At 37.1% G+C, this 26,356-nt stretch overlaps 1 protein-coding gene across 1 annotated transcript; it reads left to right on the top strand.

Annotated features, from left to right (window-relative positions):
* The first annotated feature begins 43 nt into the window (after positions 1–43).
* rin3 (Ras and Rab interactor 3) lies at positions 44–24,778 on the top strand. The gene is made up of 10 exons (XM_073826821.1): positions 44–397; positions 2,022–2,679; positions 4,147–4,261; positions 4,970–5,042; positions 5,124–5,215; positions 5,827–7,260; positions 9,943–10,251; positions 18,943–19,074; positions 23,370–23,533; positions 23,615–24,778. Exons 2-10 carry the CDS (start codon positions 2,083–2,085, stop codon positions 23,939–23,941), a joined length of 3,243 nt encoding a protein of 1,080 aa, XP_073682922.1. The 5' UTR covers positions 44–397; positions 2,022–2,082; the 3' UTR covers positions 23,942–24,778.
* Positions 24,779–26,356: the final 1,578 nt, after the last annotated feature.

The following is a 26,356-nucleotide window of genomic DNA, read 5'->3' as shown; positions in this document are numbered from 1 at the left end:
TTTATTTAGCTCAACCGTGTGTGTGAGTGAGTGTAGGGGGTGGTAAGGGGTTGGCTGACCACCCTGGACAGCCCCTTCCTGACTACATCGCTGACAGGAAGTATAGAAAGAAAAGGAGAAAAAAGACGTGAACTTTTCTGTTTCTCCTTTTTGGTTTTTCTGCATTTTTATTACGATTTCACCCACCCTCGGCTGCAAAAAGAATACAGAATTTGGAAAACGCAACAAAGAGTAAAACACAAAATGAAAGAGTGAAGCAAAACTATGGAGGACTACTTTTGCTGTATTCTGGGGCAATTTGTGAGGGATTATTTGTGACGCCAAGGGAAGAATGTTGAGCGTGAGGAGTGAATGATGAAAACAGCTGTTGGGACTCAGAACACGGAGCATCCTGAGAGTAAGTAGGCAGATGCACAAACACCCTCTCAGTATATACACACAATATAGTTTTTTAGTGGTTTTGATTATATGCTTTCGTTGAGCAGAAACGGTATTTGTTAAATTGTGAAATTACGGTCACTTTTTTGGAACAGTTTCAATACAAGGCTGTATGGCCAGCAACAGCTGGCTGGAAAGCTGGAAGTTTTTACTTTTATTCTTTTTAAAATATAAATCAATATAAATTTGTGGAAATGTAACATTAGTGAATTTCCAAGGACTTCATCTATTACGATTAGCAGGAATCCGAATGTAAAAGCCTTCATTAAAGAAATCCGTTTTCTAGGTCAATAACCTGAATATGCGGGAGGGACAACACTGATCCAGATCTGTTTCTTTTCAAATACACTTAAAATATGCAATGGTTTTACATAAGTGACGCTGGGCCACAAAACCAGCCATATAGGTCAATTTTTGAATTTGAGATTTCAACATTATCTGAAAGCTGAATAAATAAGCTTAGAATCGGATGATATTTGCCGAGATACAGCTATTCTGAGGGTGTCATTTATCGCCTTTAAGTTGTTCAAATGAAGTTCTTAGCAATGCATATTACAATCAAAATTAAGTTTTGATACAACATTTTTATGGTAGAAAATTGACAAAATATCTTCACGGAACATGAATATAATCACTTAATATCCTAATGGTTTTTAGCATAAAAGAAAATCAATAATTTTTACCCATACAATGTATTTTTGGCTTTTGTTACAAATATACCTATAACACTTAAGACTGGTTTTGTGGTCCAGGGTCACATATTTGAAGTGCTTTTAAAACATTCTAAATGTAGAATATGCTTGCGTACCAACAACTGGTTAGGTAAATATTTAATGTATTTTTTAAAAATTGGCATTTATGTAAATACATGTTTTTTAAAAAAAGAAAATGTTGATGAATTCCACAACACACATCACATCGCATCTCTATATCTTTGTCTCGCAACGTCAGGCCTACTGCTTGTTTTATTTAATAGATATAATTTTTGCAGTGATTGGACATTGATAAAAGGCCTAAAAATTCAACTAGTTCTTGACAAATACAGCAACGGTAATATACTGACTTCATTCATGAGTTCTCAAGTTGATACACAATAAACAAACAATAAATATTGATAGGTTTGGTTTGCTGGTGGCAATGGAGAGGCTTGAGCATGAGCTCAAGCTATAAATTTCCATGAAGAATATGTTACATATCACAGTACAGCAATACAGCAAAGGAGAGATTTTTTTTTCAGCAGCTAGAGGAGGGAAACATCCTGCTAGCCAAGAAAAGGGAAGAATGGGAGAGAGCAGCAGCTTAGCTGCGAGAACGGAGAACAAAAACGCTGCTATGATACACAAGGCTTATTTCATCCTCACATGAACATGCTGACACATTCTCTGTTGCACAACTTAGCGATATTGGCACATTTATTACGATCACATGACATTCTGAATTGACCTCATGTTTTCAAGAAAAAAAAAAAATCAACAGGCAGATACTTCTGTTTTTTTATTCTGTTGCAATACTTGACAAGTCATTCTTGAGTTGCAATATGTTTGTTCAATTTTGTTATATAAAGTATGATCTTATGTCTGCAGGGTGATCTAAAAAACATTCAACGGATTCTTCTCAAAGTTCTGCTCATCCTCATTATGCACTATGCTCTCCCCCGGCCCTTCCACGGTGCCTTCAGGCCTCTCCAAACCCTCTTCCCCGAACATATCTTCACCTATTCAGGCATCCTTCCATCCACAAACCTCTCCTCTTTCTCCAAGTCCTCCTTCTTCCTTGACTTCTACTCCGACCTTCCCATTGATTGATATCTCTAACAACCCAACCCCTGAGCCCACCTCCCATCCACTTCCTGCGTCTCCCTCAATCTCATGTGTACAACCTTCCTCACCTCAGCTTAACTCCAAACCATCCCCACCTCCTCCCCAGAAGCCCATGTCTCCTCAGGTCCCAAAGCCGCCCCTCCCAGCACAACTCCCCTCTGCTCTTCCCAAGAGCTCCTCCACAGGCCTGCCTAGACCACCTCCACCTGCCGTTAAACCCTCATCTCCACCTCAACCCAGACCACCTCCACCGGTGGTTCCAAAACCACCGGTTCCAACATCTCCAGTGAGCAAATCCAGTAAACCTATTCCTCCTGGTATCAGCATCCTGGAGAAACTGATTAAGACGTGTCCAGTGTGGCTCCAACTGGGAATGAAACAGGAGAGGGCCACACATATACTGAGCAAGGAGTTTCCAGGGGTGAGGAGTTTTTTGCGGTTTTATTATTTATTTAAAAGACAATCGAATACATTTTTGACCTATGTGCCATGCCTCAATGCTTTTTCAGCATCTTGAAAGGGGATACCCAATTCGATCTTACAGCAATTTGTACATATTTTATGAGGTGGCTTGTATGAATTCGTACTTTTGTGAAAATTCCTACGAATTTGCCACCTCATGGGAATTTATACGAATGACTGCCTCTAAACCTACCCCTCACCTAGTGCCAGATTTACTATACAGGGCAAATTTGTGCCAATGGACATGGAAATTACTGTGAAAATATACCAAGTGCAGCCCAAATGAGCGTAGTCACACATAAAGAATAAGGAAATAAAGAAGATAAAGTACATTGAAAAGAACCACAGGCCAAAAAATAAATGAAGGGTTGCATGATAGACCTGGTATTGCATGACTCCTAGTTGAGGGCTGCAAGTCGTCTTTTATTTCCTGAAGCAAATTAAAAATAACATGGCTTGGCAAACGATATGTTCGGATAATGTGTTCTTCTGGCATTTCAAATTTTGTCTTAAGTAAATCCTGACTACTATTTTAACGCAAAAAGACAATAATCAAGGTCTTGCATGCAAGAAACATCCAAGCAGGAGTGTTGGGGCAAGTTGGAGCTTAACTTTGCAAGACACTGGCCCTCCAAGACTGAGTTAAGAGACCCCTGCCTTAGATGATGGTACACTTATATTACTATGAATGTGAAAAAGTGCAAAGCACAATATAAGACTGCATATATGCATTGGTCCAGCTTGAGTTTTCACAAGCAGTTTTTTTTTTTGATTTCCAGGATGCTCCTATAAAGGGTTTACACTTATATCATGATTTGGTCAGTTATCTGGATGCGGGGATATATTGGCAATACTCGGATGTCAACAACAGCATGGATTGCACAGTTAATGTACTACTGAATACGTTGCTCTCTTAATTAATGCTATCTAAAACACACAAACAAACGTGTGGAAGCTGCTAAACCAAAGGACAAATCAGGAAAGGGCGCAAGATTTTGACAAACTAAAGTTAATAGGTGATAAAGATATGTACAAACAGTATTAATAAAGATATTAGCCTAATATTTCACCTACCTGACTGGAAATTATAAGAACGAACACGAATGTTGTCAAGATTCTTGCCCTGGGAATCCTGGTTCAGTTTGGCCAACTACAAACACCTTTTGTTCCTCAGACAGTTTTTGCACTACTCTCTGATTTTTCCCGGTCTGACCAATTAGTACAGCCCAAAATGAAATAGCTGCCTGGAGGTGTTGCCAATGAATGAACTGACTTTTCTCGAAAGGGACTTCTTTAGCACTGCATCTTGTGTTTTTTTTTTTAATGCAAAAATGTGTTTTGTGTGTGAACATACCCTTACAAGTTCATTTCCATGTTATTACTTACTCACCCTCATATGATTCCATTTACACTGTTTGATTTGCAGATCTTTTTAGTCAGGAGGGATGCAAGTCAAAAACCGATGATACTTGCAGTATGCCTTTCTGACCAGTTGGGGGAGCCCCATGTCAAAGAACTGCCCATAAAGGAAGAAAAGTCATGTGAGTTATTTTGCATTGAGAAAGGAGCGTTCTTTCAACTTGATTTAGAAAAGTTTATGCATGGAATGCCTTTATGCCAGAGACAAACCCACACACAAACACATTTGCATACAGACCTAAACACATCCACACAGAAAGGCCCACGCACAAACAAATTTGCATACATACCTGATCACATCCGCATAGATGTTTTTAGAGTGAGTATAGAGACATAAACAGACCTGAAAGGGTATTGCAGGTGCTTGGTGGTGGGGGTTGTGGAGACTGCGGGCCACAGGTTTCCTGTCCCGAACCCTGCAATGCAGTTACAGGATGTCCTGCACTGGCCTCTTATAGCTCCATTTCCTGGTGTCTTTGTGTGTGCACAAGTGCATACGTGTGGTCATTTTCTTTTCTTTGTCCAGCTGTTAAACCTATTTCAGTTTTTTTTTTTTTTTGTCGGAAATAAACTGTGCAAGTGAAGGGCAGTCAGTTTGACATGTTTATTTACACATTGCCATTCATCATAATCCCCCTTCCTACCCTTACAGAAACTCACCAGTGAGTTGTTTCTATTTTAGTATGTCTGCGTCACCCGGCAATAAGTCACACAAAATAAACATCATGAACTAGTGCCACCAATAAATTGAAGTATTATGGCTAAGAGGTAATTTTGGGGACCGGATGTGTGCCTTGCGTTAACACTTCTATTTCTTTCATTTGCTGCAGTGCTATACCTTGAAGGGTCTGTGCTGGTGTTCGAGAACATTTTTAAACTCATTGCTTTCTACTGTGTTAGCCGGTAAGATAAAAACCAAATCACAAACCTCCATGCATACATATTTTGCTTCATTTAACTTAACGCACTATCTTTTTTACTCAGGGACATCCTCCCATTTCCTCTGAAGTTACCTCAGGTCATTCAAAAGGTAGCTAAATATGAGGACATGGAGGTGATCTCTTCTTTAGGATCAGGTAAGACAACAATAGATTATCTTGTTTGATCTTAGTTTGGCTAAAGTTGCACTCATGTCTGCAGACTTGCACTTTCTGAACTGTTTTCAGGATAAATCTATGGTAAATATAGTACAATGTGTTAAACAGATCTCTTATTCAGTAGTGGCCCTGACTCACATTCTGCCCTGGGCGAAAGGGGTTGGAAGAACACACAGCAGGCACAATACCATGAACATGCCGCAGTTGACTGAACGTTTCATTATGTGCATGTATAAGTGTCCTCTACCAAACCAAGGGAGTACTTAAAATGATTGTGCAAGGGACAGAGCGTGTGTAGGAAGTGTTCCAAAGCTGGCGAAGTCTGCTGAACTTCTTGTACACCTTCTTGTGTGGGCCTTGTCAAATTGCTCCATTACCAGTTAAACATGAATCATTTATACCAAGGACAAACAAATTTAGTATTATTTGAGATCATGTGATCTTAACATGTTACCTCCAACTCAAAACAACAAACTTTTTAGGGTACTAATATGATTCATCTGAGATAATTTTTCAAACCACTATTGATATCTTTTTGTTGTCGTGTAAGCGTAATAATGCTAACATGAACATTTCTCATGCCAACACAGAGTTCTGGAACTCAGCTCTGAATAGTCACGAGGAAGTGGAAAACGTTGCTGGAAGCTGTGGCGCTCTGGATAGGCAGGGGCAAAGCAGCTCCTGCGAAATCCAAATTTCCATTGGCAGTGACCGGCTGTGGTACGTCAACCCAATTTTCATTGAGGAATGCAGCAACAGCTTGCCACCCACCTCTTCCGCCCCTGTTTTGAGGACCCAGAGTCTCAATACACCAGTCCAGGCTCCGCCCAAATTCAAACGGCCGCCACCCCTACGTCCTCGTCCACCCAGTGCACCTGAGTCCTCTCAAAACTATGCATTAACCAAGCCTTCAAAAGGGGAGTTTAAGGCAGTTCTCGGTTCTCCTCCCCCTTTGGTCCAGAAAGGGGAAGGAAGTGACTGTGAGCGTGCAGACAGAGAACAAGAGAGACAGGGAACTCCTGCCCCAAGCACTGAGCGTGAAAAGCCAGCTGTCTTACAACCGGCTCAGGGGAAAGAAGGAAAGCAGCTTTCGAATACAGCTTCACATCGAGTTCCTCCAATACCAATCCGACGGAGGCTATCCGAAAAGCAAGCCTCAGAAGAAGCAACGCAGCAGGAAGTCCATAACAGCACCTCCACAGAAGCAGAGGACAATATTCCACAAGTCCCGGTAGCATCCCTCATTTGCCTAGATGACAGTATGGAAGAAAGGGACAAGCCTATGGATCCAGAGACTCAGCAACTTCAGGAAGTGCCAGTGGAAGAGTCTAAGGTAACAAATGGAGCTCCAATGGTGCCTCGAGAGGTAGCACCTCAACCAAAGAGGCCTAATCCTCCAGTGGCGCCTCCCAGGAAGAAAAGACTCTCTCAGAATCTGACGGGACAAGTCTCCCAAAGCTTTGCAAACTCACTTACAACAATTCCTCAAGAGTCCGTTGTTCCTTTAAACTCAAGCAGCCCCAGTCAAATCCGCCACTCGCTCTGCATCAATGCTGGTCATCCCAAAGTCTCGGATGTTTCTCTATACTCTCCTGATGGTGGAGCTCCACCAGACCATGACTCCTACTCAACCAGCAGCACAGAGGAGGAGGTGGATGCTAATGCCAATGCAGCAACAGGTAGCGCCATCAAGAGGACCCCAACAATCATGTTAGACCGCGCCAAGCAACGACTGTCAATGGTGTCTATGGCGAACCTCTCCAATGTGCTCACAGGCTTCATGAACGCAGACCGTAAGTTGCAGAAACGCATTGTTGAACTGTCCCGGGATGGAAACACATACTTTGGGAACCTTGTTAAGGACTATCGAGCATTCACTTTGGACACCATGCGGAAACACAGCTCCAGCACAGAGATGCTCCAAGAGATCAGGCAGATGATAACCCAACTGAAAAGCTATCTGATCCAGAGCGCAGAGCTCCAAAATCTACAGGAAGCAGCTGGATACTCTGAGGAGAAACTGGGTAATTGACCTTTTTACTGTCAAAAATGCTTGTTTTTAGTATCTTTAGACTTTCAGCTTCTGTTGTATGTTCCCATCCAAGCAAGAATTAAGATTTGAGGTGTGCGAGGCACAAACTAACGCGGGTTAGTTGTAACACACATGGTTTAAACATTTTCACACATGCAAGCATAACAACACTTACAATATTTACTAGTTGCCATATCAACACTATATGGAGAAAAAAAAACATTTCAAAAACCTTTTGAAGATAAATTGCTGAATATTTATTTAATCATAACAAATGTACATTTTTAGCTAAAGTACATTTTACATCTAAATTTTTAGTGTTTATTTAAAATTAGACAAATTTGCTATTATTTTAATCTCCAAACTGGTATTTAGTGTTTTTTTTTAAAGCTTCACTAACCAGCAGACGACACTAACTAGTTTGAAATTCCAGCTGCACAGATGGGGAACATTTCTTAATACTGTGTTGTTAACTGAATGATCCACAGCTGTTTTTAAGTAATAGTTGTTCATGAGTCCTTTGTTTGTCATGAAGAGTTAAACTGCCCACTGTTCTTCAGAAAAATCCTTCAGGAAAAATCCTTCAGGTTTTTCAGAATTTTTGTATATTTGAACCCCTTCCAACAATGACTGTATGATTTTAAGATCTTTTCACACTGATGACAGCTGAGGGACTCATATGCAACTATTACAGAAGGTTCAAACACTCACTGATGCTCCAGAAGGAAAAACGGTGCATTAAGAGCCAGGGGTGAAAACTTCTGAACGGAATGAGGGTGTGTACATTTTTCTTATTTTGCCTAAGAATCATATATTTTCATTTGGTTCTGCCCTTCAGAATCTACAGGAGACATTTACATGTTTTACCAGAAGACAAAAGTTAAATTTACCCTGATCTTCAAATTTAAAAAAAAGTTCCCCCCCCCCCAGCTCTAAATGAGTGTTTCCTTCTGCAGCATCAGTGAGCATTTGAACCTTATGTAATAGTTGAATATGAGTCCCTCAGTTGTCCTCAGTGTGAAAAGATGGATCTCAAAATCATACAGTCATTGTTGGAAAGGGTTCAAATACACAAATATGCTGAAAAACTAACAAATATGTGAGACCTCAAGGATTTATCTGAAGAACAGCGGGCAGCTTAACTGTTCAAGACAAACAAGGGACACATGAACAACTGTTACTGAAAAAAAAAAACACAGATGTGGATCATTCAGGTAACAAAAGTATTAAGAATCAAGCGTATGTAAACTTTTGAACGGGGTCATTTTTATAAATTTATTAAAAACTATTGCTTTTTCTTGTGAACTATAAGTTAATGTCTTTTATTTGAAATATCTTATTCAGGTCAGTACTAAATCAAAAACAACATGCATTTTGTATGGTGCCTCTTATTTTGGTAAAATAATTAACATTTTGCATATTCTGCAAGGTGTATGTAAACTTTTGACTTCAACTGTATATATTTTTTATTAGATCAAATAGCATTTTAAGCTGTCATATGGTCATGTTACAATGTACCCCACCTATGGGGTATATTGTCACATTTCACTTCCATTCTTTTGGGGTAAATAAAGAAAAAAGTACACACTGTGTTTATGAAACAAATCCACGTATTTGTACTAGACAAGTGTGAAATTAAAAAAATATATATAAAAACAGTATACTCAGATTTGAATCCAATGTGGATTAACACAATCTGAGAAAATCAAAAAGTCAACCCTGCTCTCCTCTATCCCAAAAACAATGTGTGAATAAAGCAGCGTTTCCATCCCATATGTTCTAGAGAACAAAACCATAAATTCAGGAAATAATGGTAGTAAAGAAAGGTTTGGTAATGGTCTAGTAAATTTACTAAATTATTTGGGCATAAAGTGAGTAGCCAGAATGCTTTGATGAAACTATTGCCATAAACTGGCTTATGTCTGGGATCAACAATCTCTGAGGCGTTTCTATGTTTTCATATTTTTTATGTGCATTTTGAAAGTTTTAATCAAATCTTGCTGCATCTCATTTAGAAATTTTTATCCTAAAATTTGCATAAGTATGTGAAAACAGAACTCATCTAATGTCTTTTTTCTATTGTTGATGTAATTACTTTGCAATGCTAGAATCATCCAAGCAAAGCACCATCCAAGCATAAGGTTATTGCCACCATCTTACATATTAAGCTTTTATAGACCATCTGCAAAGATTGAGCTTCTCTCTGTTTTGCTGTTCAGTCCCTAAAAAACCTAATGAAGTAACAAGACCACACTAAACCAAGATAACCTTTTATTTTCAATTTACGGCTCTGAAATAAAGTCCAGGGATCTTCTAGCATTTCTTCCGTAGTGTTTATGGATGCATTATGAAGAAAGTTTCATATTTTCCCTTGAGGAAAATGAACGCTCTTGCATATGCCCGAGACACAAGATATGTTTGCTGCTTTTCCTTCTCTATAGCACCAGAGTATTAAAAATGTATTAATGCCTTAGTAAGACTTTCACAGTGATATAAGCATATAATATTCGAGCCATATCCTTGTGGATTACTATGGTTAAAAGTTAGATACAGATAAATAATGTATAAAGACATAATATTTGTCTCAGTATGGATTTTCTCTTATGTTTATGCATATAAACACTTTTTTTCAGTTGCTCATGGTGTATCTGCTAACTCTTTTCCTCTTCTTCAGAGATCATTATCGAAGCAGCACTTTGCAAAAGTGTCCTGAAGCCCTTACGAGAGGCTGTGTATAACGGACTGAAGGATATTCACTCCCGCGCAGGAAATTTGAAGAAACTAAAAGAAAATCAGCAAGTGGTTCAAGGGACGACCACCACAGACCTAGGCGTCACCACTAGTGTTCCTGAAACGACCGTTATGGAGAAAATTCAAACAAAGCTCAGCAACCTACACCAAGAATATTCACCTCAGAAGAAAATCGACCTGCTCCTCAAGACCTGCAAAATCATCTATGAATCTATGTCTGTGGGATGTCCAGGTGGGTTTATTTTGGGATATTGTGAATTAGAGACCCTGATGAATGCTATACTTGATGATGCCTGGCATTCATGTTTATAGATGCCATAATGTCACTGCATTGACCTATGGAAACTAAAATATTGGCATAAATTTAGCAACCTTTAGAAAGTTATACACATAGTTATATATTATAAATAATATATCTAGTTATAGCTATATATCTAATGTCTTCAGTGGCTATGTTTCCCAAAAGCCTTCCTAAGATTCTTGAAGATCATTATTGCCAATGGTTTCTATGATCTACTTAGGTTTACGATGCTTTTGGGAAATGCAGCTCAGATCATTACTCATCATTTCTCAAGAATATAGGAAAGAGCACAACCTCTAAATAGAAAGGGACAGAAAACACGTAACCGATGTTTCTCTACACCGCCCAGACTCCGCCTTTTCCTCCTCACCCCAAAATTAGTCCAGATTTCATCAAAGCTGTCATTAGCGCCTCCAAATAAGGAAGTGCTAAAGCTGCAAAAGATAGTGTTTACTCAGAGAGCTGTTTACAGGACTCTGTTCTGCAAACAGCACGCTTTTGCTTATTTAAAAGTCATGACACATTGTTTCAGTCACAGTTAAGATAAAGAATTTGTAGAAGTAGATTTTAGACATTAGACATAAAGCAGCATTTATAGTATAGACATATAATGAAAATCCTACTTTTTTTTGTTTGAGTGCTATATTTGAGTTTGAACAAAGCATGTCGTTGGCTACACAGACAAACAGAGAAGACAAGACTAATATAAACATTTTGCAACTACTGTGTGTTTTTAACATAAACTTGTGAGTATTTGACCATTTTAGCGCATTAAGACATGAAAGAGAATGAAATTTAGTACTCACATGCCATTAAATAGCTGCTTTCTGTGCACATGCTTCGGATGTGTGCTCTTAGAGAGCCCTATATCAGAAGTTTTATCTGAGGTAGGAGTTGTTCTGGAAAAGGGGGCAGAAAGCTGCAGCTCATTTGCATTTAAAGAGGCATGCACAAAAACAGCGTGTTTTTGCTTCTACTCAAAATAGGCGCTTTCAAAATTATATGCATTATATGATAAATGTGGGGTATTTTGAGCTGGAACTTCACAGACACATTCTGGGGACACCTGAGACTTATATTACATATTGTAAAAAGGGGCAGAATACATCTCCTCTAAACATTTCTATGAAATTTTCCATTTGGAATGGGCAATTTTTGCTTGGAGCTGCAGGACTTTGTTTTTAGAGCATTTTTCTTATTTATACCGTATACTCTCTGTCGTTTTGTCATTATGCCATTCAGGCATAGTTAGGATGAAAGTGAAAAGTATGTGCTAGTACAGTGTTTTTCACCTGCCTTTAGCATCCAGATTTTACACTGGACATCAAGTGCTAGCCCAATAAGACTGAAAGTAAAAAAAAAAAAAATTCTAAAACTTAAAAAAAAAAGTTTTTAAATTCACATTTATTATGAAACTGATTTTTTAATTTGAATAAAATAAAATTTTAAATGGTTAGCAACAGTATGTAACCACAATGTGGTTGCACAAACCATGACCTTGTTTCAAGACATAATTAATGTCAGACAAATTTTATCTTGCGTAGTTTTGGTTATGGTTTCAAGAATGAGGACATGCCACGCAACCCATCCATGTTTCATCGATGATTTTTTTGTTTGTTGCTAAAATAAGATAAATTTCACATTTTCTGCTTTTTATAATTTTCTAACACTGCATGCTTATGTATTTAGCATAGTTTTTTTCCCCCCTGCTATCAGAACAAATCATCAGGACCCACTTTTGGGTTGCAACACATCATTTAAGAGCCACTGATCTACAATATTTCTTTTTTGTCCTTCCATGCACACCATTCTTGTTTCATTGCTTTCTTTAATAGGTATTCATGAGCACTGAGATTAGCCCAGACGAGCGATGCTTGCAGATTCTGAGCTATTATTCAAGTGTTATTCAAAGAATTATTCACCCCAAAGAACAGTCACAAATGAGATCCATTTCCTCTATTACAACTTATAGACCGCAATCTTAAGCAATGGTTTGGCAATACTTTCTAGTCTCATGAGCACCAACAACCCTTTTCTGAAGTCTAAAACAATCTTTGTTGTTCAGGGTATGGTTCATTTAACAAACTTCTGTTTTGCAAACTCACATTTTATATAGAAAGATTATCAGTGTGAATCAACACTGACATTTAAAGCTTGTTTCATTAAATCTTTTTTAATCTATAATTAATCTAAAGTTTAATTCAACTACGGATATTTCCAGTGCGTTTACAGTTTTGTTAGAAGTCAGAAAAATACATTTTGGTCCTGCAGTTTATATAATTCTCATTTTGTTGATTTTATTATCTTCAATTAACCTTACTCTATCACGTTGCAGGTGCTATTTTTAGATCCATAATAAAAGGACTGGGTTTCCGGTGGGAATGTAATACTGAAGTAATGAAATGTACATCTAATGGGACAATTAACTTGCACGGAGAACACTACATCGCTTCTAAATTACCAAGATTAAAATGCAGCACACTGCAATGCAATTTTGTTTTAAAATTGCATTGCTACTTCATTTCAATGCATAGCACTGTTTTGAAATAAACATCTAAACAGATGAACTCCTAATGAATCATTCTTTGAAAGCTCAATATACTGCAGACAAGTTACATCTGTGGTTGTGTGCTAGCCTTTATATTATCATTGAAAACGTTTAATTATTTAAACGTGAACAGGTATTCCAACCGTGCAACTGATAATAGAGCTGTTCAGCTTTTTATGTTTTAAGAATTATGTTTTAATTTCTGAGCAAAATAAGGTCTGTGGTCTGAGACTTTCCTGTTTTATTTTACAACATAAGTTGCACACAAACGTGAATTTTGAAACAGTTGTGCAATTTAAAACATAAGCTAAATGTGTGTGCTTACAGGGAACCCAGGGTATTAAAACTTAGTAGAAACGTAATAGAAAACCCATAAAAGATTTGTGTTACTTTTAAAAAAAAAAAAAATCCACATTGTTTTATACAGATTTTGGACTATGGGGGGCACCATTACGCTACCTGTTGCTATTTTAATAAATACTGATACAACGTCACATTATTTGGCTTTTCGTTGTAATTTTCAGTGGAAGGACAACAAGAGAAACATAAGTTTTCACTGCTTTCCTAGTAATAATAAGAGGAGAAAGAGCAGGAAGATGCCTGTGGACGAATAAAATTTTCTAAAAACCAGCGTCTTTGTTCTCTCCACTTTAGCCCTGATGTCTTCGAGGCTTTTAATAAACCACAGCTACTGAAAGAGACTATAAACGGCAGAGACAAGAAACGCTAGATGCCATCCTGGCAGGATATAAACATGCCAACACTTGTCATAATGCCACAGCCACTGAAGGAGTTTCTCAGAACATTTTCACTCGATATCCAAAAGCATTTAGACTCCTTGTACGGCATTTGGTCTAAACCTATGCTTATATCCATCGCCACCTGTAAGCTCTTTCAATAGCTGTGGTCATCGTATCAGTATTTTATTTTCCAAATTGTGTTGAGGTAAAAATAGCGACAGGTAGCGTTAGGGTTGCCACCCGTCCCTTAAAATACGGAATCGTCCCGTATTTGAGAATGAAATTGCGCGTCCCGTTTTGAATCAATACGGGACGGGTTTTGTCCCGTATTTTTTATAATTTTTTTAAAAGCAGCGTCTCATGCAAATAATCACTGCGGTAAAGCCAGCCGCGGTTCAGAAAAACACGGTCAAGCCAGCCGCGATTGATTTTAAGTGTGCGCGCATATTACAGTGCTTACGGTAGTTTCAGAAACAACACAGAGAGAACGCGCTTGCAGAGCGCTTTTCATTTAGACGCCCAGGACTGAGAGATAATACTACAAAGTGCTCGTGAATTTTTACTTACTTATTTATTTGCATTTCTGCTTTAATATCCGTTTTATTTATTGGTGTACTTGACGGTTCTTTTCTGATAAATGGGACATTATTAGACTTTAGAGTCTAATAAGTAGAAAAAACAAAACAATGATCAGTTCTTATTCAGGACGGCCTGAAATAAGAAACCTTTTTACTGCAGCATTTTTGAGATATGGGACATTATTACATTTTAACGGGGTATATAGACCCCATTTCTAAAAAGTAGAAAAAAACAATGATCAGTTCTTATTCAGGATGTCCCATATTATATGCACAACTCATATGAAACCTTTTTACTGCAGCATTTTTGAGATGACCCCCCCCCCCCCCCCCGTCCCTTATTTTTGGGTATTAAAAGTGGTAACCCTAGGTAGCGTCAGAAACTCAAGAGTACAACCATTTCACATCATCAAAATAATGGCGCCCTCCCATAGTCCAAAATATGTATCAAACGATGTGGATTTCTTAAAGGGGTCATCGGATGCAAAACTTACTTTTACATGTTGTTTGATTAATGTGTGTTGGCAGTTTGTGTACACAACCACCCTACAATGATAAAAATCCACCCAGTGGTATTTTTTTTAATCTTTAAAAGTAGGGGTGTGAGGAGATCTCGTGGCACGAGATCCGATGTGTCCCGCGAGATCTGACTGGTCTCGCGAGAACGTGATGATATCATGGCAAAACATTTTGCAGTGTTTACATTAGAGCTTGTCTTCAAGTTATTGAAGACATTCAAGTCTGCAGTGTTACTGCTGCTGTTTCAGAAATAGCAACACAAACAGACTTTTTAACCACATAATAATAATTATTTCTTTGTTACAGATATTTAAATAACATAAGTACTGGGATAAAAGCTTATAGTTCTCTATTATAGATCAGTGGTAAACCCTCTATGGTAGCGATCAAAACGAAAGTCTCTTCTAACACGTATGTAGAGTAACACTTATCCTCTTCGCCAGGAGGTGGTGACAACTGCACGTTTTAAAAAAAGTATTTGTCATTGAATTATACATTCAAGAGATTCCAATAGTGAAACAAGCCTTTATTAATTGAGACACTGGCTCCTCCATTTTTTATAAATTATGTTCAAATATAGACTTAAGCAATGAACATTCTGTCAGAACCACTAGTAAATTACGTAATTTTGTTTAGATTTCTAATCCTTTTTTCTTCAGAATCGTGATCTCTTTTGTTTTTCAATTTATCCAGAATCATGCATTAGTTTACATGTTTTTTAATGCATATAATTCCTTAAAATAGAAGTTTAATTTCACAAAGTACAAGTTCATATCAAAATGCACCTACATTTTTTGTTTGTTTTTTTTTGTTTTTTTGTTGAATAAAATACTATTTTACCCTATATATTTCATCATTGAGGATTTCTTTTAGTTTAAAAATCTCGTCTAGTCTCATCTCATTCTCGTCTCGTGAGGTAAGTGTCTCGTCACACCCCTATTTAAAAGTAATATCCCCTTTTTAAAATCAGGTCATTCTCAGCTTCTTGTTGGTGTGACGACACACTGACAAAGGCCACTCCCACGATAGTTGATTGACATGAGCACCTTACCTTAGCCCCGCCCTCACCGAGCTGAAACAGTCCGATTCCGATCACTATTTTGTGTCGACTCAGGTGCAGGGGAAGATAATGTCTCAGACTGAGCTATTGAGGTGTTCTGTTGTTGGATGTAATAATGAACACAGCAGTCGTCATTTACTGCCGACATCTGAGCTGCTGAAGACACAGATGATTAACGTTACTTTCATTTTTGGAAGGAAAACGCTGATCCCGATCTACATATGCGTCTAAGTTTGTGCGAATCATTCGTGATGCAGCTTCACCCACATCAGAAGTTAATGTAAGGTTTTTTTATGCATCTTTGAAATGGCCTTTCTTAATAATGTGCTAATCTGCAAGTTTCGCAGTTAAACGTGGCTAAATTCGGCAAAAGTAAACATTACGGCTCATCATCCCACAGCAGAGAGGGGCGAGCAGAGCTCATTAGCATTTAAAGGAACATGCAACAGAATAGCTCGCTCTAAAAAGGGCTAATTTTGACAAGATACACTACCATAGAGACAATTTAACCAAAGTAATCATATCAACTTGTGGAAAATGGGCATTCGATGACCCCTTTAAATAACATAAATCTTTAATGGGTTTTCTACTGCAGTTTTCAGTAAGAGACATTATTATCATTTATGTTATATTAAGCCACTGAAGTCTTAATACCAGGGTTACTTAAAAAATAAGTTAAGGTATGACTAAATATACAGGTCCTTTTCAAAAAATTTGCATATTGTGATAAAGTTCATTATTTTCTGTAATGTACTGATAAACATTAGACTTTCATATATTTTAGATTCATTACACACAACTGAAGTAGTTCAAGCCTTTTATTGTTTTAATATTGATGATTTTGGCATACAGCTCATGAAAACCCCAAATTCCTATCTCAAAAAATTAGCATATTTCATCCGACCAATAAAAGAAAAGTGTTTTTAATACAAAAAAAGTCAACCTTCAAATAATTATGTTCAGTTATGCACTCAATACATGGTCGGGAATCCTTTTGCAGAAATGACTGCTTCAATGCGGCGTGGCATGGAGGCAATCAGCCTGTGGCACTGCTGAGGTGTTATGGAGGCCCAGGATGCTTCGATAGCGGCCTTAAGCTCATCCAGAGTGTTGGGTCTTGCGTCTCTTAACTTTCTCTACACAATATCCCACAGATTCTCTATGGGGTTCAGGTCAGGAGAGTTGGCAGGCCAATTGAGCACAGTAATACCATGGTCAGTAAACCATTTACCAGTGGTTTTGGCACTGTGAGCAGGTGCCAGGCCGTGCTGAAAAATGAAATCTTCATCTCCATAAACCTTTTCAGCAGATGGAAGCATGAAGTGCTCCAAAATCTCCTGATAGCTAGCTGCATTGACCCTGCCCTTGATAAAACACAGTGGACCAACACAGCAGCTGACATGGCACCCCAGACCATCACTGACTGTGGGTACTTGACACTGGACTTCAGACATTTTGGCATTTCCCTCCCCCCAGTCTTCCTCCAGACTCTGGCACCTTGATTTCCGAATGACATGCAAAATTTGCTTTCATCCGAAAAAAGTACTTTGGACCACTGAGCAACAGTCCAGTGCTGCTTCTCTGTAGCCCAGGTCAGGCGCTTCTGCCGCTGTTTCTGGTTCAAAAGTGTCTTGACCTGGCGCCTGTACATGGTGGCTCTGGATGTTTCTACTCCAGACTCAGTCCACTGCTTCCGCAGGTCCCCCAAGGTCTGGAATCGGTCCTTCTCCACAATCTTCCTCAGGGTCCGGTCACCTCTTCTCGTTGTGCAGCGTTTTCTGCCACACTTTTTCCTTCCCACAGACTTCCCACTGAGGTGCCTTGATACAGCACTCTGGGAACAGCCTATTCGTTCAGAAATTTCTTTCTGTGTCTTACCCTCTTGCTTGAGGGTGTCAATGATGGCCTTCTGGACAGCAGTCAGGTCGGCAGTCTTACCCATGATTGCGGTTTTGAGTAATGAACCAGGCTGGGAGTTTTTAATAGCCTCAGGAATCTTTTGCAGGTGTTTAGAGTTAATTAGTTGATTCAGATGATTAGGTTAATAGCTTGTTTAGAGAACCTTTTCATGATATGCTAATTTTTGGGTTTTCATGAGCTGTATGCCAAAATCATCAATATTAAAACAATAAAAGGCTTGAACTACTTCAGTTGTGTGTAATGAATCTAAAATATATGAAAGTCTAATGTTTATCAGTACATTACAGAAAATAATGAACTTTATCACAATATGCTAATTTTTTGAAAAGGACTTGTATAGCAAAACATGAAATTACCTTCAGCGAACGTAAGCCACAGACCTTATTTTACTCAGAAATCAACAACCGCTACTCTAAAAACCCATTTACGAAATTCCAGGGGGATGCAAGGGTGAATTAGCCTTCCAGTTTGGCCAACAAATTGACAGCTATTTTATTTACAGTCTACTTCACTGCACCGGTGATAAAGCTAGTGCAAAAACATAGACACGCAGCGACAGGTACCGAAAATAGGAGGCTGGATTTGCTACAGACTTCATCTTTCATATTCACAGCTGCGAGCACTGTTTTTCAGTATTTAAATGAGCCAGATGTTAAGTTTATTGTTGATTATATTTGATAAGTAATGGACACAGCCAGCTCATGGATATACAGATACAAACCAGTTTTGATATCCAGCATATGTTTTCATTGTTTAATGTCCAGATTTAAGCATTAAAAGCATGAAGCTTTAAAATGATCTGGCCCCATTGCTCATACAGCATAATGTCCGTCTTGTGACGCTAATAGTACACAACACAGCTCTCTCAGCATATTCTGAATTGTATTGTATTGGCGGGAGTCCAGACGCAGTCCAGGGTGCATTTCTGTCCAGCATATATTTCTTGTTCAACATACAAATAAAACACAAGGAGTGCGAATGACTAAATAGCAATCTGTGTAGTGCTGCAATGAGAACATGTATCCTGTTAGTGGTCAACACCTCAATCTGTTCCTTTTAGCAGCATTATGCACAATGCAGATTTTGTTCTCAAAACGACGGATTGCCACATACTGTACGATTGAATTCCACTCATGAAACATATTGGGGGAAAATTGTTCTTGTTGTATTGTATTATTAATGTGCTATGAATGATTTACTGTTTTGTTATTTTATTAATGAATGTATTTTGATTATTTCCTGATTGTTATGTAACAGGAAGGGCTCACGGGGCTGATGATTTCCTGCCCGTGCTGATGTACGTCTTGGCTCGATGTAACATCAGCGCTCTGCTGCTGGATGTGGAGTACATGATGGAGCTAATGGATCCGGCACTGCAGCTCGGAGAGGGTGAGGACACACACACACACACACACACACACACACACACACACACACACACACACACACACACACATATACATCCAAGTCAGAGTGAACGTACAAGGACACATGGATACTGTGATCATGTATGTAATGGATAGACTGCATGCTTCAAAGAAGAATTATGTTTGGACATGATGATGATGAAAATGACGTTTATTTTTGGAATAAAACAGCTGACTAAAAGGCTAATTTAGTATTTAAAGGTCCACTGAAGTGGTTTGAAACACTCAGCGTTATTTTATGTGTTGACGTAATTTCAACTGAAACAGGAACACAAGGCAAGACATTATGCACTTCCGCCCCCTTTTTTAAACAACCAGTGGCATTTCGTTTACATCACAGCTTGGACCAGAGACATATCACTATCACTATAAAATCATCCAATGTTTTTGTTTTAAGGCACTTACATTTATGAATATAAAATTTTCCCAAAATAAAAAGATTATTCAGTAAATATTTTGAGTTTGCATATCCTCCATTATCAAACCAAAAATGACATCATTTTTAGAAAATTGAGCAGACAAGTTAATTGAAACTTTAAGCCACTCAAATGTATCAGACCAAAAGGCTCTACTAACTAAACAGTCAACGAATAAGTGTGCAGTCGTTTCAATTTCAGCCTCGCAAAAGGTACAATTATTGTGATCAATATTAACTCTATATCTAAGAAACTCTGAAGATGGGAAGATATCATTACAAATTTTAAAATGTACTTCCTTGGCTTTGGGAGGAATAGGAAAGGTGAGATACATGGTTCTTAATTTGAAAATAGAAGTCTTGGAAAAAAGGTAAGTCAAGTTATTTCGACTAGCTTGAACTGGAAATTTATCTTGGATCAATAAAGTTCTTATTAATTTATTTGGCAGGCTCCTCCTACTAAACTCTTGTCCATTTATTATTGAAGAGCTTCATTTACATTGGGCACTGAATTACTAAACAACATTACAAAGGCCTTTGGAATACAGTTCAATACCCTATCATATTGCTTGAAATCACAATGACTATTATACTTCTCACAAAAAGTTCTGTGATTCATGAAATAACCATCATTCCCTAGCAGGTGAACCACAGACCAGACACCTCTTTCCCACCAATTTCTAATAAAGAGTGACTTATTTCTAAATAAAATGTACCTATTATTCCAAATTGGTGAATTATGAGGGGAAAAATTATGTTTATAAATCAACTTCCAGTATAAAAGAACCTGTTTATGAAATTCGGACAATTTTGGTGGAAGTTTTTGTATTGAAAAATCAAAGCGTAATAGAAATTCTTTACCTCCAATAATTTTAAAAATATTTCTAGAGGCGCAAAACCACAAGCTATTAGTATTTATAAAAAAAAAGTTAAGCCAATTTATCTTAAAAGTGCCATTCATACAGTCAAAGTCTATGGCCTGTAGACCCCCTTCTTTATAATTTTTCACTAGTGTCCCTTTTTTTAACATAATGAGCTTTTCTCTTCCAAATGTAATTAAAATTCATCTGATTAATTAACTTAATATTCTTATTAGAGATGGGAAGGGATCCTGCAGGGAAAATACATCTAGACAGAGATTCCACTTTTGTCAACAAAATTCTTCCAAATATAGAAATGTCTCTCTGCATCCATCTATCCAATCTTGTCTTACATTCATCAATTTTATTAGATATATTAAGTGTTTCGCTTAATACTTTATCTTTGGTGAGGGAAATGCCAAGATATTTGATTCTAGATACTGGTACATTGCAAATTTGTGTAAACTGAGATTCTTTTAATGTCATTATTTCACATTTACTTAGGTTAAGACATGAGCCCGAAGCTTTACAAAAGTTATTAATAATTTGAAGAGTTTTTGGAACCTGATCAGAATTCTTTAGAAATAAGACTGTATCGTCAGCCTACTGACTGATCACTATAGAATCATCAAAAATCTTCAAACGCTCAATGTTAGAATTTACTCTTTCCAAAACATCTGCTTTTCAAGATACACGCGCCGTTTTGGTTGACACTTGATGCAATCGCAGGCATCAGCGCAAAGTCAATTCTGTGCTTACTTGATCTAATATTTGATGTTTTTTAAAATGTTGTAGATTTAAGTAGCAAATGAGAATCTCTAAAATTCTAGACTATATATTGTGAGAAGGTCTTCTTAAATATTTTCAATTTTGTTTAAGATAATTAAAGCAACAGTTTTTAAATAACGAAAGAATATGTAAAAGTACTGTATGGTATTTGGGATAAAATGCACCCCTGCTATTGGGGCTAAAAGGCACAATAACTAACATGATAATTAACAGAAGGCTGACTTTTCTATTGGGTGTCCATGTCAAATAATCAGAATGTTTAGAATGAAACCATCATATTTAAAAACATGCAGTTTATCATATCATATAATAAAATATCATTTGTTGTTACTACTGTAAATCTATATTAAATTACTATGGGATCTCATTCAGTGCTTTCTGAATCTTTACATTTTAAAATGAAATTGTTCCAGTATTTTAAAATATATGTTTTATTTTAACATTTTAATAACAGTATATTTAATCAGCAAAAATTAATTCTTTTATTTATCAAAATAAGCATAATATAGTACAAACTTAGCGTGTGATTGTTTTGAACAAGTATTACCTCAGACAGCATTAAAATATTAAAATATATTGTATTTGTATCAATACTGTGTGCCTTTTACCCCACACTTTACCCCTTGCCACCTCATACATTTAAACAAAATAAACTTTTATGAGTGACTTTCATGTCAGAAGAAAATTAAGACTCTTATGTTCACTTTTACTTGCTACAGCTTTTCAAGTTTTTGTGGGATTAAAAAAAGGGTGAATTCTAGGGTGTTTGTGTCCACACACTGCTAAGACACATTTATATGCCCCCTTTAATGTGTAAAAACACTCATTTGTGTGTGCAAATACAAAAAGTGAAATATTATTTTACTTTTGATAGTTTAACTCACAGCTTGATTTGAAATAATAAAATAATAATAATAATGATTTATGCAAAGGTGATATTTACCTTAATTCTCAAATGGTCTTATTTATTTAATTTTAATTTAATACATTTGGACAACACTGAATATGAATTTGTGACGACAGAACCTAGACGACTTAAGTAGCATAGGTATATTTGTTGCAAAAATAGCCAAAATTACATTGTATGGGTCAAAATGATCTATTCTTCTTTTATGCTAAAAATCATTAGGTAAAGATCACGTCCCATGAAAATATTTTGTAAATTTCCTACAGTAAATATATCAAAACTTAATTTTTGATTAGTAAAATGCATTGCTAAGAGCTTAATTTGGACAAATTTAAAGGTGATGTTCTCAATATTTTGATTTTTTTGCACCCTCAGATTCCAGATTTTCAAATAGTTGTATCTCGGGCAAATATTGTCCTATCCTAACAAACGTCAATGGAAAGCTTATTTATTTAGCTTTCAGATAATGTATAAATCCATATATCTTATAACTGGTTTTGTGGTCCAGGGTCACATTTGTTAGTTTCAATAAAAATCAAACCCTGGAAGCCAGAATTGTCATAGCTGAAGACACCAATGCATATTTTACAATGTTTATTATTTGCCTTAGTCACAAAACAACACTTAAAGGAGTAGTTCACTTTCAGAACAAAAATTCACAGATAATGTATTGAATGATTTTTTTTCAGTCATAAAGAAATGATGTTTTTTGAGGAAAACATTTCAGGATTTCTCTCCATATAATGGACTTCTATGGTGAACTCTATGAGTTTGAACTTCCAAAATGCAGATTAAATGCAGCTTCAAAAGGCTCTAAATGATCCCAGCTGAGGAAGAAGGGTCTTATCTTAAACAATCATTATTTACATTTACAATGTATATACTTTTTAATCTCTACATAGTGTACACACAGAGTTTGATAAGATGAGCATTTCAGGTTAAAAAGTATATAAATTGTAATTTTTTTTTTTATTTTTTATTTTTAGAAAATACCCGATCGTTTTGCTAGATAAGGCTGTGATCGTTTAGAGCCCTTTGAAGCTGCATTTTAAAAGTTCAAACTCGGGGGCACCATAGAAGTCCATTATATGGAGAGAAATCCTAAAATGTTTTCCTCAAAAAACAATTTCCTTACGACTAAAGAAAGAAAGACATGAACATCTTGGATGACACGGGGGTGAGTACATTATCTGTAAATTTTTGTTCTGAAAGCGAACTACTCCTTTAACATAATTAGAATGGTAAAGTTATTGCTATATAACCATTACATATCTATATTCGTCTAGGTTCGTATTATCTCACCACCACTTATGGTGCTCTGGAGCACATCAAAAATTTTGATAAACAAGCTGTGACCAGACAGCTGAGTTTGGAGATCCAAGACTCCATCCATCGCTGGGAGCGTCGCCGCACCCTAAACAAAGCCAGAGCGTCACGCTCCTCTGTACAGGTATTAGAACCACCTTAGAGTCTTAGACAAGCATTAGCCAGTCAACTGTGAGTTTATTTTTATGTCCAATCTTTCTGTCAGGACTTCATTAATGTGTCCTTCCTGGAGGCTGGATCCAACACCAAGACCCTTGGATTGCGTCCCAACACTACCGCTCAGGACCTGTGCAATCAGTGTGCGGAGAAGTTCGAGGTGTTAGATCCTGAGTCTTACTGCCTAAGCTTGCTGGTGGATGGCCATTACAAGCCTTTGGCTCCCGAGGAGTTTCCTCTCACGATCAAATCCACCTTGCACCACAGTGAGCCCCGTAAGGAGTATTATTTCGTCTACCGCCACGGCCGCTGGCCAGAACAAGAGTCTGTGGATGAGACGCCATCTGCACCAGCACCTGAAGAGAGTTTGATATGAACTAATGCATTTGCATGTGTGTGTGCCAGTGATAGGTAGGTCTTTAGCCAAGGGTTTGAGCTGCTTGAATGGACTTTAATTTAGAAAGAATGTAAGTGATGCACAAGAATGTAAGCTGATATTACGATGCCTAACCACATAGCAGAATGTGCTATTTACCCAGGGAAATTATATGAATACAAAAACTGGCTTACAAGTGACCGGCATTTGCGCTGGAAAAAGGACTGGAATATGAAATCTGTTTTGAAAAGATCTAATATTTTTCTCCTAAAAAAGCCTCGCATGAGGAACCTGCATTATAAAAAAAATTATAAAAAAATCAAGAATATCTGCACCCACACAACAGATACATCCTTCACCTTAGTTAGCCTGTACTTCAGCAGATCTGTTGTTCCCAAGCGTTACACAGTCCTTGAAAGTTTCGTGATTTACAAATGAAACTTTATCTTTCCAACAATGCAAATCTTTTTCACATCTCAGGGCTCAGCAGATTGTGACTCATACCCTGTTTCGGTGCTTATTTCTTCATTTATACGTTTCTTACAGCAATGCATCTTTACAGACCTTGAACAGGTTATGCACCTGCATTGCATACATATTATATACTGCCATACAGATATGCTCTCTGTGTTATATTTTATTCATATTTTGGGTTTACTGTTGTTGCTTTTTATATCGCAACACATATAGTTTAGGCATAAGCTGTTTTTGTAGCCAATTATTTTAAGCAGCATGAATGCATATGTATCACACAATATATGACTGTTTCAGTGAGCACAACACTTGTCAAACCATAGATTGGTGTTTGTTATATTAAAAATGTATACTGGTAATACATTTTACAGTATTTATGGTGTTTTCACATATATGGAATGGCAAAAAAAACTTTTGTTTCCAATTAAACAACTATTTTACAAAATTGCTCATCAAATAAGACTATCTAGCTGAAACTGTTATATAATAGTGAATTTGTACAAGGGTTTTTACAACTACAGTAACTCTTCGAGCTGCTATTGTGAAAATCTAAATGTGATTTAGAACAACACTGCCCACAGACGGTTATTTAAGGAAACCCTCATATTAGTTAGTACAAGAGATTTAACAATAGCATCCATCTTGTTTGTGCATGAACAAAACTAAGAGGGGGTGTTTCACCTGTCAGATTTAAGAGAGAACCAAAGCTTTAGCTCCAGACTGACACGTGTGGGAAGGATATTTGCGCTTTTGCAAACACTAGAATTCTGGGTCGCGGAGCCTGTCTGGAGGCAGATGAGCTCAGCTCTGGTTATTGCATAGCAGTGATAGAGGAATGCAGCAGGGTAAAAATGAGACTGTAATACATATGAGACAACTGCAGAGGTGTATGATGAAAATGTGTGATGTCACACTGTTCTTCCCTTCCAGATGTGACAGTTTCATTAATGCATCCCTGAAATCCCTGATTACAGTGTCCTTCCATTAAATCAGAGCAGTTTGTGTCTGATGGTGTATTAAACACAAATCAACATATTATATCAAATTTAATTATAAACCAACTTCATTAAAATATTATATAATGTCTTAATGCATTTTTTAAAGTAATGTTTATGCATTTTCTATATAGCATATGTGACCCTGGACAACAAAACCAGTTTTAAGTATATTTTTAGCAATAGCCAAAAATACAGTGTATAGGTCAAAATCATAGATTTTTCTTTTATGCCAAAAATCATTAGGATATTAATTAAAGATCATGTTCCATGAAGATATGTTGTACATTTTCTACCATAAATATACCAAAACTCAATTTTTGATTAGTAATATGCATTGCTATCAACTTCATTTGGAAAACTTTTAAAGGCGATAGATTTTTTTGCACCCTCAGATTGCAGATTTTCAACTCTTGGCCTATCCTAACAAACCATGCATCAATGGAAAGCTTATATATATATATATAAAAACCCGGACTGGTTTTGAGGGGCCATGCTAGACTTTGTCATGATAAAATGTTTTTTTTTTTTTTTTTATAGTCACACCATATTAATCGCCAATGGGGAAGTGTGTTTTACATGACATAAGAGGAAGTGACATCAGGTGAAGTCTTATGGGGAATTCCATTCGAAAGTGAGCACAACTATACGGCAAGAGTACTTTAAGTGAACACTAGCTTTAAGGCATTGTTAAGGCATACCTTACATAACATCTAAATTCATATTTAAACCAGTTAAAATTACTGTGGCAAATATGGACATGACCTTGACTGATAAACTACTCTGAAATGTAATGTAGAAACTTTCATATTCTGTGAAGCTGCTTTGCAACATAAACATGAATTGAATTAATTCAAATTTACAATATCTTAATTTCCTGTTGGGTTTAAATGGGTTTATATCCCACACAGCATATTAAATATTAATAATCTGTAGTTATGTCCCC

Source organism: Garra rufa, chromosome 21, assembly GCF_049309525.1.
Source record: "Garra rufa chromosome 21, GarRuf1.0, whole genome shotgun sequence".
In the NCBI taxonomy this organism is placed as follows: Eukaryota; Metazoa; Chordata; class Actinopteri; order Cypriniformes; family Cyprinidae; genus Garra; species Garra rufa.
The sequence above is the reverse complement of the archived record's forward strand: the minus strand, read 5'-3'. Positions and strand labels throughout refer to the sequence as shown.

Coding starts and splice junctions, on each gene's coding strand:
- rin3 (XM_073826821.1), top strand. CDS start 2,083: ATGCTCTCCCCCGGCCCTTCCACGGTGCCTTCAGGCCTCTCCAAACCC. Junction 4,262..4,969: donor CATAAAGGAAGAAAAGTCAT/GTGAGTTATTTT, acceptor CATTTGCTGCAG/TGCTATACCTTGAAGGGTCT. Junction 19,075..23,369: donor GGCACTGCAGCTCGGAGAGG/GTGAGGACACAC, acceptor ATATTCGTCTAG/GTTCGTATTATCTCACCACC.